This window comes from Siphateles boraxobius, unplaced genomic scaffold (genome assembly GCF_051911475.1).
Source record: "Siphateles boraxobius isolate OS27281-9 unplaced genomic scaffold, OSU_SipBor_1 25, whole genome shotgun sequence".
Lineage (NCBI taxonomy): Eukaryota > Metazoa > Chordata > Actinopteri > Cypriniformes > Leuciscidae > Siphateles > Siphateles boraxobius.
This window is the reverse complement of record NW_027508866.1, coordinates 1900114-1922638: the sequence shown is the minus strand read 5'-3', so window position 1 is coordinate 1922638 and position 22525 is coordinate 1900114. Positions and strand designations below refer to the sequence as shown.

The window sequence follows — 22525 nt, the reverse complement described above, 5'->3', positions numbered from 1 at the left end:
ATGTGTGCACCTTCATAGTGCTGCCACCGATAGAAAAAATCTTTCTTCACTGGCTTTGATTGAAGCTGAAGCCGCAGTCTGTGAGATCAAACATGGCTGTCTTGCAGATTAAAGGCACACGTTACGTTTTGTGATTTATGTTCGTATCATTGCTCTGATGTTAAGAGCTTGTGTCGGGAAACAAAACAAGACATTTTCAAGGACGCTTTCTGACCCGAGTCTAACCAAACATCAGAGGAACCTTTGAAGTAAATATTCCACACTATTCACTGCTTTATATATCTGTGTTCCCAGGCCATCCCAGGATGTTTCTTTAGTTAGACAGATTATTTTTTTATCTACAGTAAAAGTGGTTTATGCACCTCTCCACTCAACAATGCCTAAATGAAAAATACAATCCTAGCCAACCAGGTTCACACCTGTTGTTGCCTAATATTCCTAGTTTACACCACTGATAATTTACTTATCACTATAGATTATTTTATAGCTACTAATAATAATAGAAATAATAATAACAATGAAATATATACATGTGTATTTTTCACAACTGTTCAAGGACTCCAATAGCATGCAAGTCCTACAAATAATGTGCTCTAGCACTATTACTGTTGTGCTCTATTAAGTAGAGTGGTCTTTTGTGCTTTGAGCAAAGATCAAAAAGTAGTAAAATAATAAAAGATCAATAATTCCTTTAGTTTGTGGGGAGAACAGGTGTGTTGTTGAGCATCGCGGTGTGATTTGTGAACCACCTTAGCTGAAGAACTTACAGAAGACTGTTTACCTTTGATACCTCTGCGCTGTAACTACCAGATGATCCAGTGGTTTATTTCCATCAAACCTTCAGACGTTCAGCAGCACTGTCTGAAAAAGTGGGTCATATATTTGGAGATGTGGTCTGGCAAGTTTCCCATCCTTCGCATCTCCTTTAGTGAGATAAAGCGTATTAAGATTAAGGTATTTGGCTTGTTGTCCATGATGGAGAGCTTGAGCACTCGACAGAACATCAAACCTATTTTCTTTTTTTGTCTTATTTTAATGCAATCTCAAAGAAAAAGTATAGGTAATATTTCATCAGAATATACTTGCTTCACATCTGAAATTGCTTTTCTTTTTGGCTGACCAAGCCCTCTTATTTTCAACCACCTATCACATAGAGACCAGTTTTCACAATCCAATAAATTCCTAGTGAGTGAGATCAAGTCTACAGTTTGCTCGTTGAATATATTATTTTATTCTATAAAATATATTAGAATATTAATATATTAGCATAGTGTGCAGTGAACGGCGTTTCACATTGACTTTAAGCAGGTAATGTGTAGTGGCAGTTGGTAAGAACTTTTCAGAGTTTCTGATAGGTAAACAAACATTGATCAAACCAATTTAAGATTGCAGCAGGTTTGATTTTTATGTATCTGCTGATAATCAGTGGTCTAATTTCCTGTGTTTAGTTAGTTTTCTTTGCTATCTACACTGAACAAAATTATAAACGCAACACTTTTGTTTTTGCCCCTATTTTTCATGAGCTGAAAGATCTAAGACTTTTTCTATGTACACAAAAGGCCTATTTCTCTCAAATATAGTTCACAAATCTGTCTAAATCTGTGTTAGTGAGCACTTTTCCTTTGCCGAGATAATCCATCCACCTCACAGGTGTGGCATATCAAGATGCTGATGAGACAGCATGATTATTGCACAGGTGTGCCTTAGGCTGGCCACAATAAAAGGCCACTCTAAAATGTGCAGTTTTATCATACAGCACAAAGCCACAGATGTCGCAAGTTTTGAGGGGGCATGCAATTGGCATGCCGACAGCAGGAATGTCCATCAGAGCTGTTGCCCATGAATTGAATGTTCATTTCTCTACCATAAGCCGTCTCCAAAGGCGTTTCAGAGAATTTGGCAGTACATCCAACCGACCTTACAACCGCAGACCACGTGTAACCACACCAGCCCAGGACCTCCACATCCAGCATCTTCACCTCCAAGATCGTCTGAGACCAGCCACCCAGACAGCTGCTGCAACAATCGGTTTGCATAATCAAAGAATTTCTGCACAAACAGTCAGAAACCGTCTCAGGGAAGCTCGTCTGCATGCTCGTCGTCCTCATCGGAGTCTCGACCTGACTGCAATTCGTCACCGTAACCGACTTGAGTGGGCAAATGCACACATTCGATGGCGCCTGGCACTTTGGAGAGGTGTTCTCTTCACGGATTAATCCCAGTTTTCACTGTACAGGGCAGATGGCAGACAGCGTGTATGGCGTCGTGTTGGTGAGCTGTTTGCTGATGTCAAAGTTGTGGATTGAGTGGCCCATGGTGGCGATGGGGTTATAGTATGGGCATGTATGTTATGGACAACGAACACAGGTGCATTTTATTGATGGCATTTTGAATGCACAGAGATACCGTGACGAGATCCTGAGGCCCTTTGTTGTGCCATTCATCCACGACCATCACCTCATGTTGTAGCATAATAATACACGGACCCATGTTGCAAGGATCTGTACACAATTCCTGGAAGCTGGAAACATCCTAGCTCTTTCATGGCCAGCATACTCACTTGACATGTCACCCATTAAGCATATTTGGGATGCTCTGGATCGGCGTATACGACAGCGTGTTCCAGGCAAATGGTGGTCACACCAGATACTGACTGGTTTTTGGACCCCCCAATACAGTAAAACTGCACATTTTAGAGCAGCCTTTTATTATGGCCAGCCTAAGGCACACCTGTACAATAATCATGCTGTCTAATCAGCATCTTGATACTCTACACCTGTGAGGTGGATGGATTATCTTGGCAAAGGAGAAGTGCTCACTAACACAGATTTAGACAGATTTGTGAACAATATTTGAGAGAAATAGGTCTTTTGTGTACAGCTCATGAAAAAGGGAGGCAAAAACAAAAGTGTTGCATTTATAATTTTGTTCAATGTAGGTTTTCAAATACGTACTCATTTGCTTTTATAGTTACTGATTAAGTTTGTCACGCGTCTATTTTGGTTCCTGTGTATTTACACTTTTCAGTTTCCTCAGTTAGGTGTCGGTTATTCTCTTGGTGTGTATAGACAGCTGTTGTGAATTTGGGTCTGTGTGACTTTTCTTGAATTATCTTTCATGAACGCACCCTGGAAACTGGAATTAGATCCTCGCTTTAACTCTCCTTGCCTGCCTGAATGTTACAGCCCCGCTTCATCTAATATCCAATCTGATGAAACTTACATTCATCTTTAGAACACAAATTAATAGGGGTGTAACGATAAACAAAACTGACGGTTCGGTTCTTCCCACGGTTTTGACTTCTTGGTTCGGTTCGGTTTCGGTTCGGTGGGGTTTAGAAAGCTAGTATTGCTTTTTTTTTTTTTTTTTTTTACAGTGGTTTAATGAAAAAAATGTGTCTTTGTATATAAATTAATTCAATTACAATTAAACGTTTCAGATTAAAACGCAAGGATAAAAAAAAAAAGATCTCCTAATGCTATAAACTATATAGGGAGCCCGAACATTACTATAACATTACGGTTAACAACAGAGCCTAGACTTTTATCCTAAATACAGATGCTATTTATTTTGTAGATATAATAATCAACACCCAAAACATTGTATGAAAACATGTAAACTGAACATAAGGCAGTTTTTGCATTAACTTGTATTTTTACTCTAATTCGTAATTGAAATATAATAATTTACACAGCTGCTGTCATTTTCATGAAAGATATTTTAAACATACATTAAATAATCAAGATATCATTAACAGGTTAAGTACAATATAACCTAATATAGGCTAATTTAGTGTATTTATTTAGTGCAAGAGTTCATTTGGATGTCTTGCCTGCTGAGGTAAATATAATGCTATGTGAAAAACTAAGCTGTTTTATTGACGTCTTTCCGCTGCTGAAACACTGATCGAGCGATTACATTGGTTATGATGCCTTTCAGTAAGTACTATACTGTATCTTTCAACATACCTTCAGGTGTCCATTCATGTTTATTCTGTAACTGAAGAAGAGATGATCGCGTTTATTCGCGCTTCCGCTGCCGCTTGAAATGATGAGCTAGTACAGTGATCTGACACGCCACAGCAAAGAGCGCCAAACCGTCATTTATTGTTTGAATTTCGAGATCAAATAGACAGAATTTGAAAGATTACACTTGGCTTATTATCGAAAGTAACAAAACACGGAGCTTGCTATTATATGGTGTTAATGGTGGTTAGGCTACAAAACTGACTTTGTACACATAAGACATGAGGTCCAGTGAGCCAGGGCTGAACGGGGTAGCGGGGGGCGGGGCGTGTTCGGTATGCCATGAGAGAATCGCGATTCGTATCGTGGGTTCTGTATCGCAGTTTTTCGCTTTGGTTTGAATATCTTTACAGCCCTACAAATTAAGATGTTAAGAAATTAAGAAATAAAAAATAAAATTTCAGCTCTCGCGATGTAACGAATTGCTTTACGGCACTGCAGACATTACACGCATACACGCCCCCATCCAGATCCGGCTAGCTATAAGAACATCTATCATCATGGCTAAACTGGCATATAAGAAGCAGAAAGCTAGAAAAGCATTGTCGGAGGAACAGAGAAAGAGGAAACGGCAGACTGACCGAGCGAGGAGTCAGACACGAGTAAACATCGGACCTGCGTTTTCAGAATGGCGAAAAAAAACGAAGAAAGCGCGGTCGGAAGAGTCTAGAAAAAGGTAACGAGAATCTGACAGCGCGAGGAACCGGACAAGAGTCCCACTCAGTCAGGCTTTCATTGTTAAAGTTGATTCCTGCGATTATCATGAGAACAGTTGTCAATACCTCACATAATTATCGGGACATAAATAAGCCTACACGTTGTAAAAAGTGTAAATGAGCGCAATTTGCAAACTATTATGATATATCTAACAACATCATAACGGACATTGTTACGAAATAATGCGATGTACATGATACACTTTATTGGTGTCATCTGGAATTTAGGCTCAGGTAAGCCTAACGCGGTAGGCTACTTTATTATTATGAAGTGCAGAGGCCGTGAGTGCAGATACACTCTACGTGAGTTGTATTTACGACAGTAACGTTAAATACAAGTACTCTACAGCGACTCTAGGGATCGCTGTTTGACAAAAACAGAAATCCTGCATAGTGCCGCTTTAAACAGGGTAGGAGCTAAACTCTGCAGGAGAGTGCACCCTGAGGGACAGATTTGAAGAACCCTATTTTAAACAGACTTATTTCAGCGTCGCTGCAAACTGGTTCACTGCAGGCAGCCCACTATCAAAGTTTCTCTGACATAGTCCTCCTCCCCAGCACCACCTGCCTTTCTACTTCAAGGGAATTAATTTATGTCTATTTGTTCAGTCACAGCAGTATTTTTTACATGCTTATTGAAGCATGTCTATGCCGAAGCAAACCTTCATGAAAATTAAGCACGTTTCTTCTGTGAGTGGGAAATGTAGAGTCGATATTACTGTGCTCCACTTAGAGGTCTTCACAGGTACACTTGGATCCGAAAACCCAAGGTCTGTAGAATGGAAGGTCTGCAGATTTTCAAGCAGATGATGATTCTCTATTCGGATATGCAATACAATGTACATGTATTATAAGAGCCAATGCAAGGTTTTTACACTAAATACTTGAGAAAGGTAAATCCTGTAATCTAAAGAAAAATCTACCACAATGTGATGGAGCTGGTGGAGGTGCTCTCAATGATGCCCATGGATGATCAGCAGCTAATGAGTTCTCCTCTCCTTCCTCATGTCTACGGTCATCTCCTTAGTTTTGTATGTATTGAGAGTGACATTGTTTTCTTCACACAATTCCACTAGACTCGCTACCTCGCCCCTGTATGCTGTTTCGTCCCCACCAGTGATAAATCCAGCAGCCGTGGTGTCGTCTGTAAATTTCAGCATGATGTTATCCTTATGGTTGTCCATGCAGTTGAATGTGTGAGGCAAAGGACACCTCCTTGCGGGGTACCAGTGTTCATCACAATGCTGTTTGTTGTGATATTTCCACTTCTGACAGAGAGTGGCCTGCCAGTGGGGAAATCCAACAGCCAATTGCAAAGTGCAGAGTTCAGTCCAAGTTGTAACAGTTTATCAGTGAATAACTATTAACCCTCTGAGCCCGCGCGATAGTCTCGCTTTTTTTCTTATCAGTGCAAAAGAAACTCAAAATACTCTGTTGATTTTGATCTTACATATTAAGTGTTGTACATCATTAGATCCTGATAAGTGTCTATTTTTTTTGTGGATACTCACAATAAAAACAAAGTGTTGTGCTTTTCGCCAAATAAAGAAAAACAAACATGATGCGCGTTCTGCCTTCTCTCTGTCAGTTAAGTCCATTCTGAAACGCGTCCGAAAATTAACTGTAATTCCGCGAATACTTGTCATACAGGCACGAGTGTTTTTCCATAATGAAGCTTGAACTCTCTTCTTTTAAATGAATTAATTTATATAAAAAACAAATATTCTCAGTTTATGTAATCTGTATGAAAAGAGAGAGATGTCAGATTTTTCTTTCCAGCTCATTATACCTCATTACGCGTTAATGTGCCACGCCCACGGAGAGCGCGCGGTATTCAAACGCAAATGATCTAAGGCAAGCCATTCAAACATGCCAACGCCCACCAGCTGGATTATAAAACACATTGTGTTTAGTAAGTATCTTGTACAGCTGTGTACACAGCGTATCCTTTCGGTGTGAGGAATAATACTATCTAATAACCCTGGAAAATGTACCAGAAGTGGTAGTTTCATTTCGAGGGGCAACGGATCCAGCTGACGTAGTAAGTCATTTATTCTTAAGTGCTTTGTTCTAATCGCGATATTGAATAGTGTCTGACTGTAAACCGCAAAAAGACTGTTTAAATATGAATTGCGTGTCTGTGTGTAGGCTAAATGATGAATGAATGGCACAGGCGCGCGCACTGTTGTTTACTACAGTTATACAGCGCGTGTCTGTGCCGTTCATTCTCTCTCGCACCTACATTATTAAACGTTATGTTTACATGAACACATCCAAACTATATTGCTATAGCCTACTAAGATGAGTAAAAATATACTGAAATAAGTGGAACTGTAGTAGATGAAAAGCATCCTAGTGTAAGCGTCTTTGTTTTTGAGATGCGAGAGGGTTATTTGAAGGGCTGCTGAGATAGTGTCCGAGGTAGATCTGTTCGGGCTGTAGGCATACCGTAAGGAATCCAGCGTTTCCAGTGCACTGCTCTGAATGTGGGACAGAACCACTCTCTCAAAACACTTCATTATGATAGCAACTGACCTGTAGTCATTCAAACAGGTCACAGTGCACTTTTTGGGAACTTGGATAATGGTGGTAGTTTTAAAACAGGAAGGGACCGTGGCCTGTGAGAGTGACAGATTGAAATAGAGGTGAGAACATCAGCCAGCTCTGAGGCACATCGCCTAAAGCCTAATTTATACTTCTGCGTCAAACTCACGGCGTAGGGAGCCTAATCCGTGTTATTTGGCAATGTGAATAAGGACATAAGGGGCACTGGAAATCTTGTTCTGATGTGCGTGGAATGCAATCAAACAACCTTCTAGTTTCAGCAAGTACTGTGTTTACGGGGTCCACATATGCAGACATCTCTGAATGGGCTGCTGTGTTTAACCTTCAGGTACCACAAAAAACAACTTTTAATGCAATATAGTCTTCATACCTCATACCTACAATTGATGAGGTATTCAAAGAACAACAGAGTGCCGTACTGGATACTTTGAAAGCAAGAAGCACAGAAAGAAAGGAAATTCATTTATCAGGATATGGGAGATCAGACAGGTTCTTTTAAATGTTACTGATAATTTTTTTATGTGATGTTATGCAGTTTTTTTGTTACAATTATCTTTATAATTGGAATGTCTTTTATATCTCAACACAGTCCTGGATATTCAGCAAAGTACCCCACATACAGCTTGATGGATGACATCACAGACAAAGTGGAACACTTTGAACTGGTGCAAGTATGTGTCCATTGCAATAGTGAAATATGTTTTGGTTATTTTATAATTACTTTATCAAGTATAAACCACTGTTTTTATTTTTATTACAGGTTACAGAATCATCAAGCTCTGTAGCAACGGAGTCAACTGGTTTCCGGAGAGCACTCAACAAAATCCTAGATGACAACATTGGAGTAAGTGTGGTGACAACAGACAGATCCCCATCAATTCGCAAGATAATGCGAGTAGAATACCAAAACATTCATCATGAGTTTGATGTATGGCATGTGGCAAAAGGTATGTTTTTGAAATCAATGCCTACCGCAATCTGGTATGTTAATTTTTATACTGTTATTTAGTGATAGAAAAATGCAGCATTCAACTGTACCAAAAAGTCAGATACAGCTAATGACTGTGATGTTGAACGAAACATTTTGGATGAGGATGAACAATGTTTTATTTCGTTATAGGAATGATCAAGAAACTGGCTTCACTGTCCAGATACAAAGACAACAGAGCACTTCAGGCATGGATTAAGAGTATTGGCAATCATCTGTGGTTTACATGTTCATATTGTGGGGGTGACCCAGATGTACGTCTCCAGATTGTATTTCTGTAACTTGTTTTAATACAATACACTGTAGAACACAATTAAAGATTTATATTCAATTTGTCAGGAGCTGATAAAAAGGTGGAAGTCAATTCTGCACCATTCCTGTTCCACAATTGTGTTCATTCCTGGATCGAAGACGCAGAACCAAAAAAAATCATGCACAGGTGAGCTTAGCTCAGAGGAGCAAAGAAAAAAAAATGGATCGACCAAACTTCCAGGGCATTCATTACCTTAGAGACCCTTGTCTTAGACAAGGGTCTTCTGAAGGACCTCAGGCAAATGGCACTTTTCAAAAATACTGGTAAGTTTACATATGTACAATGTATAAGGCGGTCGCATTTTCTCTCCCTCTCCCTCCACTTACCTCTCCTGCTTTGCTTCTCTCGTCACGTCTACTGTCTTGTACTTTGAGAAACTCTCGCTACACTGCTCTCCAAAAACCAAGAAATTATGGATTTGATCAACTGGTCTCTCAATGCAATTGACACCATCTTCTCGACGAGAAGCTTGGGTTCGGGGGAACCTGACTGCCCTGCCGGAACGTTCGCAGCTGGCTACACGATGGATGCGTGGGAGAGGTGGCGGGTCGTGTGTCTGGCGGCTCTTTCCGTGGAGGACATTGAAGATATCTACCTGTTCGGCACCATGATAACAGGTCTTCTGCTGATTGGATTAGGCATTGCCCTGGTTTATCGAGGAACTAAACAGACGGTGACAGCTGTTAAAAGCCCTGCAAGGCTGCCCGTCATGATTGAACCGGTGGGCAGAGCTGTCAGCACTCAGACTGGGTCTATGAACCAGAATATGGATAACATCATGGAGAAGCTCACAGCTTTGCAAAGGCAAATGGATCGTTTCAGAGACCAAAATGGACCAGGAGAATAGCCTGTATAAATTGTATGCGGCTACTCGCCCGAAGACCAAACAATCCCAATCTTATCTGTTTCTGCACCCCCCTACCAGCACTGGCCTGGCCAAGGCCACTGCTGGAACAACAACTCTCCCGGAAGAGCACTGCAGTGAGCCGCTCTTGCGTTCCTTCCCCGACTCCTCAGACACCTGGTGATTGTTGACTCTGCCTGGGACATGATCAAGGTTGTCTCCATGGCAACTTGCTGTGTATCGCTACGACAATCCTGCGGACTGAGGCTCCTAGATTATGGTGCCGGCTTAGCGACTCTCTCCAGGCCTACACACACATGAACTTACACATACACAGATATGCACCTGCCCCACACCCCATCCCACGTCTTCGCCGCTTCGTACCCCCAGTCTGACAGGCGGGTCTGTGACCAGCGCCATAATGGCTGCAGGACCGGATGCTGCTTGCCTGGGCTGGACTACCTCCATCCCCCACTCCCAACCGTGTTGCAATGTCTTGTTTGTAGAGTGTACTGTTTATGTGCTAATGTTGCTGATGGTGTTTTTTCCTGTTCCCAGACTGTACTCCTTACAGGAGCATAGTCTGGGGGTTGCCTTTTTTTCTCCTCACCTCTCCTCATGTCATGCTGTATTTTCTCTCAAGTTGGCGCTGATTATAGCAGCCTCGGTAACACCTATTACCAAAGCAAATTCCTTGAATGTGCACAACACTACTTGGCAATAAAATTGATTCTGATTCTGATTCTGATGTATGTTCATGTATAGACCAACAATATTTATTTATTGTTTTTTTTTTTAATAAAGGTAAGCAGGAAGTGTTCCATTCACTGCACCTGAAGTACTGCCCCAAAAGGATACACTTCCATTACACGTCAATGCTCGCACGCACCCAGTTGGCAGTGCTTGACCACAACGAGAATGTTCATAGACAGCAGGCCAGAACCAAAACTGGTAAGTTTGACTTACAATATACAGTATATCTAACTATAATGTCATAATGCATTAAAAAAATATTTAGCATTATTTTAATTAATTTATTCACTTTGAAGGTACATCCAGGTTCAATGTAGTTTTCCCAAAACACTCTAGACAGTGGGTGGCCAGAAAGCTTTGTGAGTCCCCAACTCAAAATTTCAGAGAAGAACTCGTATGTCGCGTACTTCAGAGGCCCATGGACAGCAGTATTATTTACAAGGACTCTTCTTCACATTTGGAAATACAACCTGTCCCAAAGAACATAGCACAACAGACAAAACCATCTAAGGAAGACAGTTTCAAAGCATTTGTCACGATTGTCAAATTAGTTTTTTACAGACTGACAACGGTGTAAGTTATCTTTACAAAGTAATGGTAATACATTCCACATTCCATGGTGGTTTTCTTTAGTGGTGTGTGTGTGTGTGTGTGTGTGTGTGTGTGTGTGTGTGTGTGTGTGTGTGTGTGTGTGTGTGTGTGTGTGTGTGTGTGTGTGTGTGTGTGTGTGTGTGTGTGTGTGTGTGTTGATGTTGCCTTGTACAGTAGCGTCAATTTGTCGGTTCAGTGACTGAATGTGGTATATTTACCAAAAATTGTACAGGGTAAATTCTTTAATCAAGGTATTGTTTTGTAGGTTATATATTGAAAATTACATCGCTTTTGTTGTCTTTTTTTGTATTTATTAGGCCTTTATTTTATTTTTCTCTTTGATTTGCATCTATAGTTATTGCTGAAAAATACTGTTCATTTGTGAATGTGCAGCTAAAGAAAATTAAACTTGCAATGTTTGCTTTTATGTAAAGTGGCATTACTCTTTATTCTATATATAAATATGAAGGCAATTTACAGATTGTTTATTAGTGCAAATTACAATGCAAATGTGGTGGCAATTTGTTTTTATTTTAGAAATTCAAAGAAAACTTAAGTTTACATTATAATGACAACAGGCAGCACTTTCAGAAAGTCCTTGATTGCACATATATCAATGATAAAAAATATATAGAACGTTGTGACAAATTATAACAGTACAATACAAATTTCTACAACATTGCAAATGCAATGTCTGCCTCTGTGAGGCCCACATAACGTCCGGAGGGGGATGGATATTTATCGCAGATGCCTTTCACCCTTAAGAGGATAAAACTTTTCTATTTCTTCTGCCCAGATATTCCCCCTTCAGCATCCACTCCAAAACCACACGATACGCCACCAATCTGCACTGTCTGAAATATAATGCAAGTATTGTAATTAATTAATTGGTTTATAATGCACCCTATAATCGTTGCGATAATAATAAAAATACAACACATTACTCACCCTATTGACAGCGTGCCATTGGGTCCCTCTGGCCTTGGATGTCGCCTCCAGTTTATGCGTGGAAAACTAAACACAACATGCAAAACGCTGTGGCTCAACAGCAGAGAAAACTCAGGATCTTCAGTCAGGCAGGTGTATGATGGGATACTGCCAATGTCCTCGTCGTCGTCTTGTAGTTGCGGCATTGCTATGTTCCATTCTTGACAACAAATGCTCTCCACTTCTGCTGGCATCTCACAACACTTGCTACAAGAACACCACCAATTTTGAAGAGATCTCTGTCTCTCTGAGGCTTGAAGACGTGCTGCTGCAGCGGATGCTTCCTCCATCGCTCTGAGTTCTTGATCTGTGTATTCTGTTCAAATAAATATGGTTGTGAAAAAAATTCAACGTTGTCTGTTGAGTTATCGAAATCGTCTTCCATTGCGATTTCCTGTATATCTAAATATGTTTAGATCTTCACAGTGAAAGGTAAAACTTCTGAAATCTCTGTGTAAACAATGAGTGACGTACAAGCACGTGAGATCACTTCCGGTGCTTTCCGGCACTTGCACAGACCGAAGCGCCCTCTCCCTCGGATCACTTGGACGTGGCTGTGGTTACAAGAGGTAAAAACGATATAAATACTGTTTGTTTTCTCACACAACCCACACAAATTAATTTCAAAGTGAACTATCCCTTTAAGGCTTTGTGTACTTTAGCTAGTGAGACAGTTAAAGGGTGGGTTGTGCGATCTGGCTGTGTGAATGGCCCCTCTGTGTATAGCTGCTGGAAGTGTTCAGGCAGGGTGACAGTGGAGCTACTTACATCTGAAGTGCTCTTATAGTCTGTGATGTGTTGCAGGCCTTGCCACATCCACCTAGCATCAACAGTAGAGTAAAAGCTCTCAATTTTCTCTCTATACTGCCTTTTAGCCTCCATAATGGTCTTCCTTAGTTGTACTTTGCTGCAATATACTCCTCTGTGTTTCATGATCCAAATGCAAGAGATCGAGCACACAGCATGTTGCACACATGACGGTTCATCCACGGCTTCTGGTTTGGAAGCCTCCTGATATGTATGGTAGGCACAATGTTGTCAACGCCAGTGCTTATGTACCCAGTCACATATTCAGCATACACTTATATATTGATGGAAGAATCCTCCAGTTTGGCTGCAGATTCAAACACCTCCCAGTCTGTCTGAGCAAAACAGTCTTGCATTATGCACTCTGTTTCTGGAGACCAGAGTGAAACCTGTTTAACAGTTGGGTTTGTTTGCTTAAAGTCAATAATTGTATCCCTTAAAACTCACCTTTGATCACCAAAATGACATATTTAAAAAAATGCAAAAAAATCTTCTTGCCTTAAAATAGCTTGAATGTAACTCTACACCCTTGTCTCATTTAGTATGCGGTTCTATGAATATGCAAATGAGTCCCGCCTCCACCCACTCACAGAAGCTCAGAGATCCACTTATTAACGATCACACGTTTATCTGATTGGTTACAAGGTAGTTTGTGACGTCAGAAACACCAGCGATTTCAAACCGTGTTTTTGAGACTGTCTTTGGTTCACTGCAGTTTTAAGGAGAAAATACTCAGCAATGCTGTTGACTTATGAATTTGATCATGGTTTGTCTTAAAGCACATTAAAAACACCACATAGACATATAACCAACATTAAAAGCTGGATTTTCACCACAGGAGGACTTTAAGTCTTTGTCTATAGGCTAGGTATAGGAACAAAGAAGTATGATCAGAAAGTCCAAAATGAGGGTGTGTGCGGCTTTGTATGCATCTGAGTTGTTACTGTAAACATGATCCAGCATATTCTGATCATGTGTGGGAATGTGTACGTGCTGAAAGTATTTCGGCAATGCGGTCCATAGATTGTAGTCGCCCGCGATAATTGAAAGCATCGTCGGGGTGAGCCGTTTCCAGCACACTGATGGCGTCATGAGATAGGTGTTGTCAGGGTATTCTGATGAATACAAGAAGTATAGACACTTCCAAAATACAGGTGCTCGTCATATAATTAGAATATCATCAAAAAGTTGATTTATTTCAAGAACTCAACTTAACAGGTGAAATTAATATATAGACTCATTACATGCAAAGTGAGATATTTCAAGCCTTTATTTGTTATAATTTTGAATGTTATGGCTTACAGCTTATGAAACCCACAAAATCAAAATCCCAGAAAATTAGAATATTACATGAAATCACACAGTAAGTACACAGTAATCCCATGGTCATTGAATCAGGTTTGGGTTCTTTTGGCAGTGTGGGCAGGTGCAAATCCTGCTGGAAAATGAAGGAAGCATGAAGTGCTCTGAAAATGTCCTGGTAGACGGCTGCGTTGACTCTGGATTTAATAAAGCACAGTGGACCAAAGTCCTCTTTTCTGATGATAGCATATTTTGAATCTCATTTGGAAACCAAGGTCCCAGAGTCTGGAGGAAGACGGAGAGGCACACAATCCAAGATGCTTGAAGTCCAGTGTGAAGTTTCCACAGGCTGTGTTGGTTTGGGGAGCCATGTCATCGGCTGGAGTTGGTCCACTGTGCTGTTCACTCAACGCAGCCGTTTACCAGGACATTTTCAGAGCACTTCCTGCTTCCTTCAGCAGACAAGCTTTATGGAGATGCTTCCTTCATTTCCCAGCAGGATTTGCACCTGCCCACACTGCCAAAAGAACCAAAACCTGGTTCAATGACCATGGTATTCCTGTGTAATTACTGTGTGATTTCATGTAATATTCTAATTTTCTGGGATTTTGATTTTGTTGGTTTCATAAGCTGTAAGCCATAATCATCAAAATTATAACAAATAAAGGCTTGAAATATCTCACTTTGCATGTAATGAGTCTATATAATTGTGGCGAGGGACGGCCGAGGGACGTGAGAGAACGGCGCGAGGCCGGTGGTGCGATTGCTAATGATCAACACCTGTGAAGCACACCGGTCTCGCATCTCTCACGGAGGAGCGGAAGCATAAAGGAGGAGCGACGACGTTGATGATCGAGAGAGGAACAGGCCTGTATTTTAGTTGAGTTTTGGTTTTTGTATTTGTGTTTTATTTTAGCCAGCAGTCGTCCGCGAGGGGCTACTGGCCGTTATGTTTATTTTGGGTAAGCCAGCAGTCGTCCGCGAGGGGCTGCTGGCGGTATTTTAGTTTGTTTATTTTAAATAAAGATTATTTTGATTGTTCGCCGGTTCCCGCCTCCTTCCCTGAACATTGCTACAATAATATATTAGTTTCACCTGTTAAGTTGAATTCTTGAAATAAAGCCATTTTTTGATGATATTCTAATTATATGACCAGCACCTGTATAGAAGATAATAATAAAGCAGATAATAATGCAAAATGTTTTTAAGGGAATGTATGCTTGCTAGTTAATATTGTACTTTACTACACCTCAGGCCTTTTTTTTACATCAAATATGTTCTGCAGTGTAACATAAACCAAGGAAAAAGAGTTTTGCCAACCCCAACACAGAACAAAAGTAATACACAAATGCTAAGATGCCTGACATGTGGGATTTAGCAGTGGATTAATTCCAGTTATGATGAGGCAAAATCAGCATCAGCTTTGACTTATGTGCTGTCAGTGGGACTCCATTGTCCTGCCACCCATTCCTATCATGAGACTTATCCCAGCAATACCGCTGGGACTGGACTGAGTGACAGTGATTTGAAGGGAAGAATCCTCACAAAAATCTACTAACAGACTTGCATTACCATTTAGAAAGGTTGAATGGAGTAGACAGATGCACTGCTGCCATTAGTGACAGTGCATTTCTTTAAACAAAGGATAATATTACCACAAGAGTGTCAATAGAACAGGGTTACAAGCATCTGGATTGCTCTTTAACATGCTAAAATATGTGCAATTACTTTTTATTTCAAGGTAAATGTATGTCTTTCCAAAAAAGGACACCTGGAGACTCCAAAAGACACAAAATAACCAAGTGATATAAGGAGACCATATAATTCATACATTTATGCACACCAAAACACACGGAAAGAAAAAAAAACATTATAGAAAAAAAACCTCTTATTTCATAGTGTTGCTATGTGTTTAGTGCAACAGCAAAGGGCTTTTTTACATTTTAGACAAGTCAAGTTGCTATACCGAATGGGACTGCATGCCAAAAAAAAAAACTTAAACCAACCGCCTTGACCTGACTGCATATACCCACTACAGTACACGGATCCATTCAGAATTACTAAAAACAGCAACATAGACATGACAAATCAAAATATGATCCTGAATATGAGTGGAAACAACCGGAATGTAGTGAAATGTGTCTGTACATAAATACAATGTGCGATCAGTGCGTCGAGAGCATACAGTATACACGGTTTATTTGTGCATCAATACAATGGACTCAAACATGCTTACTGTACGACTCCTGTAAGTCACTGCAATCGTCTATACCTTGATTGCAATCCTCATTCATCAAAACTTTACTAGCAAGATGCTGGTTTGCTTTATCCAGCTGAGAAACGTAGCTTGTGTATCATCTGGCCATACAGCAGAGGGATGTTTTGCGGTTAATTCAGTCCATATATTTCACACAGCGCGACGCGTAAGGGATCGTGCTCTTCATAAACAATCACAGAATATGACAGAGCTCGCGTTTTAAAGCGAACACACACACTGGAATTATTAACTGAACACGCAACCAACTCTGATGTAATATGCCTTGTTTTCTTTACATTGGCGCCTTTTTGGACAGCTTGAATGAATTCGCTCACTGGATCATTGGACATAACATTTCCCCAGAGTTTAGCAGTTTCTGGCAAACAAAACAGCGAAATCGGCTTCAACGGTTAGAAGAATTACAATTTCCAACTTCTAGGGTTACAGGTGCTTGCGCCATTGTAGATGCTCAGTGTGACTCCCGACTAATGCTGCGTTTCATATGAGGTTGGACGTGGGAATATCCTAAAATAAATGTCCCACTTCAGACCTCAGTGAGTTCCAGGCAATCAGACGTCACGTTCACATGTTGACCACATGATGCCGCCATGACACATGGAGAGCATTTCATGTTTTTGTGTCAATTACGGCAAAAATAACATAAAATCGCTTTGAAAACTGCTGACGAAAAACAAAATCAAAGGTATTATTACATAAACTTAATGTCTAAGGTTAAGATTTGTATTTACGTTTATGCTCATTGGAAACAACCGATATCTTGGAGGTGATGTCAAATGACATGACTTGCTGAGGTTCGTGTTGATCGGTCCAGATGTTATTTCCAAACACGAGATGGGAAAAATCCAAATTCCGAGATGTTTGAGATGCAGCTAAGATCATCTAACTGCGTGATGTTTTGTTAATGACGCAATTTTACGTGCTTCAGTCCTTTATTTGTGTTAAATTGTTGTAAAATGTTAAGGAATTTAAATTATTCACATACGTTAACGTCGACAGCCCTAGCTACAGTATTTCATGTGAGAATCAATCCCCTCAATACATCAGTATTAATTGTAGCTTCTTAAAAATACAGAAGCATGAGTATCATAATCTTGTTCAGTTCTATGTGGTACTCCATAATTGGCTTACATGAAAGCCGAACTTGGATGCAGACTGACTAGTGAGCAAAGCAAATAAGTCACTGTGACTGTGTATGTGTTTCTAAATGAATGAGTTTGATGAATAGAGCTTGTTGCTTTTGTTTATTCTGCTGGTTGCCATGAGCTAAGAATACTGAGTCACAATGAATACACGTTTGCTATAACTGAATGCACAATATGCTACATTTCACTCCATATTATAAAATTATGTGCATAAAATTAGGCCTCACCGCTTTTGTAACTGAGAGATAACGGTCGTAGCTGATAAGTACGATGTTGAAGACCGAAGCAGTGCAGAGAAGGTAGTCTACGACAAGCCACAGCTTGCAAAGTCCTTTACCCAGCATCCATTTCCCTGTCAAGATGTAGGGCATATACACGGGTATGCAGAAGGCACCTGTGGGAAACACCAATCAGAAGCCACAACTATAGTCATTCTTCAAATAAAGCTGAAGAATTTGTGTTGTTGCATTTTGTCCATTCAGTTGGTGTTGATGCTGTCAACCTGGTTGTAAAGGGTGAAAAAGGGGTGGATTTTTTTTTTATGGTTATACAGTCTTCTCAATTTCAAGAGTAAAGATGAGGTCACATTAGCAAAATTATGAAATCAAAAAGGGTTAATTGTCAGTAGTGTAGTGATGCATGAAGCACAGTTCACACAGAAGTTGCTTTCAGAACAAGCAACTTTCTGTTTGTCAACACAGCGAATTCATGTGACCAAAATGAACCTGTTGCAAAAAAAAAAAAAAGGTTGTTTTGGTTTTTGCATTTTTTAATTATTTTTATTTTTACATCGTTTTCAAATTTCCTATACATTTCAGTTTAGTTTTAGTTAGTTTCATTAATGGTTTGTTAGATTAAGTTTAGTTTTTTGGTAACACATTTCTATTTAATTTTTAATATATTTAGTTTTAGTGATTATAATTTAGCAAAGTTAATAGAACACCTCCAGTGTAGACCAAAGCAAGACATTTAATTTCAGCAAAGTTTAATGTTTGCACAGTTTACTCTTGTGCAAACCTCTTAATAATAAATAAAGAAATAATATAATTGTTTGAGATTGAAAAAGAACCAGACAAATGCAACTTAAAAGTATAAAAGTAAAACATATCCATTCAAATTAACTGCACATGAATGTATTAATGTAATGCAAATTAAAAACAGTAAATGTTATTCTGCATCAAAATTAAATGTGAAGCAATATAGTCACCATGCAGGCAGAGAAGAATTACTTAATTTGTATGTGGAGGAGATGTATTATACTGTAGCAATATAATAAAAAAACAATAAAAGACAATAAAGTTCCTTACTGTACAATAAGAAAGTGTCCCATTCAAAGTGCATATCCAATCACATTCAATTAGTTAAGGTTTCGAATGAGAAATAAGAGCGTGACCAGTCAAATCAATACAGGCAAGACAGTAAAGATGAGAAGATACGTTGTATAGAGACTGTCATGTGCAGCCAACCAACATTGAACTATCTGTAGCATAAACATGTTTACGTGGAACAAGACTGATTTGCTGGTGTGATTTTGATTTCCTCAACAGTTGCTTGATTTTTAATTTACTGTGATAGCATATAGTAATCATCCAGAATCATTTTCGTCATCACTAGAACAGACAACGGTGGACACATATATAATACATCACGTTTAGTGATTAATGGGTTTAGAGCATTATTTTTACCACCATGATTTGACAAGGTAAGATTCTGACAATACAGGGAGAGAAAAATGTAAAAATAATTGGAAGCCATGCAATATTTTCTTTCTTTGCCCAAACAAATACAGTAAATGCCCAATGATGTAAAGAATAAGGGCAACAGAACATAGCTGTCCACACTTATCTGACTTTAATTCAGTGCTGCACTTACAGCAGAAGTCTATTAACTCTAGTTTTTCTTTTCTTTTCTATAAGACTCTTGTTTATTGAGTATTAATGAGAAATACAAGTATTTATTTATTTAGTATTTTAATGTATATGTACACATTATATGGGCCTATCTGTTGTTATGAACAAATGTAATACATCAAAAAATATTTAAGCGTATGTCATATGATTAAAAAATAAAAATTCGACCAACATGAAATCCGAAATTAGAGGTTATAGTTTATTAATATATTTAGATACTGATCTTACTAAATAATAATTTTCATTCAATTTTATTTTATTCTCTGATAGCAATATTTCAGATTACCCAGTTCTTCACATTGTTAAATTGTAGCATTCACCCTTGATTCCTGTCGAACCCTGTCACATTTCTGATTCTGACTAAAAATCACTGACCATGAAACTTCTCTGTGAACTTACCAACGAGGAAGTCTGAGATTGCCAGGTTTAGTAGGAAATAATTGCTCTGTTTGCGCAAACTCTTGTCCATCTTGAAGGCGACGATGACCAGTGCGTTGCCACATACAATCACAGTAATCAATATGACCATCATGACCGTGAGCAGCGCGAGCACCGGACCCGCGAACCCCGAGTCCCTCCTCACGGCGGTCCAGTTACTGACCGTGTGTTCACGGGTCATGTTGGGATCGCCGTGATGGTTACCCATCGAGAGCTTCACGGTCTTCAGTTCGAGCTTGTCTTTTTCATGTGTCTCATGAAGGATGAATTGGTCAAGTAAATGTCTCGTGTGCGCGCAGTTGACGCCCCTTGCCGGTACCCACGGCGCGCGTCAATGGCGATTTACTATTCGGTTTTCTGATCTAATGACATAATCCGCAATAAAGTTATCCCATTTAGGAAATCACAGAAAATGTACAGAACATCAATAATTTAAGAATTTAAAAAAACTTATTATTCAAAAGTCGATTAATGAAATCAATTCATATTCCAATTGTTATATTCAACATATGTGTCTGAAACTTAAGCAGCTAGATTTCTAGATTGCAGTGATTTCCAAAGCAGTTTTTGTTAAATGACCCAGTAAAGGAGATCAAGACAGAGCTATGGAGACCCAGCTGACAAACACCTGTCCAAAGACCACATGTGAATGCTTAATATTTTATCAGTGCAAGTCATTAGGCCTGTCAAGTCTTCTAAGCTGCACAGGTCCCCCACTTGAAAGGGAATCCTTACTTCTGGATTGAAACACTGAATTCCACTCACAAGAATGCGACTCAAGTTGCCTTCCCTCAATTTATTGTAGAATTTCAGTAGGTGAAAAACCTTTAAAACCACACAGCAAACCAGTGTAAATATTTACAACAAACCTTAAGTAAACAGCAATGCACATACATTTAATCACCAAAATCTCACACCGTACATAAGTTTATACGGGTTTACTTTGGTAAGTATTAGCACAATACTATTTCTTTTTACTATTTTAATACCATAGCAAATAAGTTTTAAAGCAACACTATGTAGTTTTTCAACCTTCATAATATATTTCCAAGACATGAGAGATGGTACATCGACTTACAATAGGTTGAATGATACGTCTGCCGTAGCCTGACAGTGTCTGTATTGATTTTACTGGCACTACGTAACTTCGGGGTTCGGGTAGTAACCCAAGTCCCAAAAAGAACTACAAAATTCGACTGCTTTACGGCATAAATCACTTGCCCCACCACCCCCCATTTCCTAAAATTCTGACGTGAGAGCCCAACTAGCGTTTGTTTGCCGTCTGTATGTTGTTGTCATGGCCGAAGCAGCAACTAAAAGGAAGAAGGCAAAGATTTTGTCGGAGGAGACTAGAAAGAAAAAAAGGGAGAGTGACAAAATAAAAGGCCGGACAAGCATCAATATTGGTCCAGCGTTCGCTCGCTGGCGTGAGCTAAAGGAGAAGGAGGAGGAGGAGGAGGAGGAGGAGGAGGGGTGCCCGACCGATGCTGACCTGGCCGTCATGCAGTTCGACAAGTAAATATATTGCTTGCATACTATCTCTGTTTTTTCTTAATTGTTGTCTGCCTGGCCATGTTACGGAATCTATCTGGTCCTCCATTTATCTTCATGATAGTCATGTTTGTTTATTTATTTTTCTGGTGAAAGAGTCTTGCCTCAGGCTATAATGCAAATCGATTTTCAAATTTGCAGATTCATCTATGGTAGCTTGATATTATAATATTGACAATATATGGCTATTACCTACCACACAAACATTGAATTGAATTAGCATATCCATTATGTAAAACAGTAGCCAATAGGCTACTATAATGACGCTGGCTTGTAAACGTGAGCTACGTGATCTTTTAGCGTTTGAAAAAAAAAAAAAAAAAACTTGAAATTATATCGTCGCTGCCCGATGAAACTCACGTATGTCCAAAACGGTTACTTTTCAGGAAGTGAAAAAAACACCGTAATTTCTTTAAATGTAACCATTTTCTTACCAGTTTAATGATATAATCCACATTTGACCAAAATCGAGTTTAAATGGACATACGTGCATATTTTACAGTAACGGTGTTCGCGGAAGATACGCGTTCTTCCGATCATTAATTGGAATGACCAAGTTGCGTTTCATATTGACAGATGAATAGGCTACGCTCAGTTTATTAAATAGCCTACGTCTTAGTTTATTAAATACGCTCAGTTTATTAAAAAGCCTACGTTTCAGTTTATTAAATACGCTCGGTTTATTAAATAGCCTACGTTTCAGTTTATTAAATACGCTCGGTTTATTAAATAGCCTACGTCTCAGTTTATTAAATACGCTCGGTTTATTAAATAGCCTACGTCTCAGTTTATTAAATACGCTCAGTTTATTAAAAAGCCTACGTCTCAGTTTATTAAATACGCTCAGTTTATTAAAAAGCCTACGTTTCAGTTTATTAAAGCTCCAGTCGGCAAGTCTGGCAGATTGAGTGGACTTAGGCAAAATTTTGAATGTTTACAACTCTCAAGCCCCTCCCCCACTATCAACGAATACCCTCCCACCGAGTTCGTGGCTTCGTGCTCGTCAGTGCCAGTGCACCAGATTTTCTGTGAACGTGCCCGTCTCATCAGCATCCATCAACACCATGAAGTATTTTTTTATTGTTGTTTTGTCATTTTGGAGTAGATTGTTACGAAATGTATTACCCACCAATTAAACGTAAATAAACACCATCGTCTGTCTGAAACGCTATTATTGCTGTATGTGGCAGACATGTTCATTGTACTTTTTTCTACTGCTTATATATCAGAGCTAGTAAGATAGCACATACAATAACAGTAGCTTTACTACTGATCTTACTCTCGTAAGAAAGATAGAGTAGCATTGATTCTTCCT

The 22525-nt window shown here is 39.4% G+C and overlaps 1 protein-coding gene across 1 annotated transcript in view; it reads right to left on the bottom strand.

Annotated features, from left to right (window-relative positions):
• Positions 1–19863, bottom strand: part of LOC143750665 (histamine H3 receptor) — a 40569-nt gene extending 20706 nt beyond the window's left edge. The window contains exons 1-2 of the mRNA XM_077243864.1: positions 19621–19863; positions 17539–17705 (exon numbers count right to left, since the gene is read on the bottom strand). Coding sequence (XP_077099979.1) covers positions 17539–17705; positions 19621–19840 — 387 coding nt within the window. The 5' untranslated portion in view covers positions 19841–19863. The remainder of the gene's footprint in view (positions 1–17538; positions 17706–19620) is intronic.
• Between the last annotated feature and the right edge of the window lie 2662 nt (positions 19864–22525).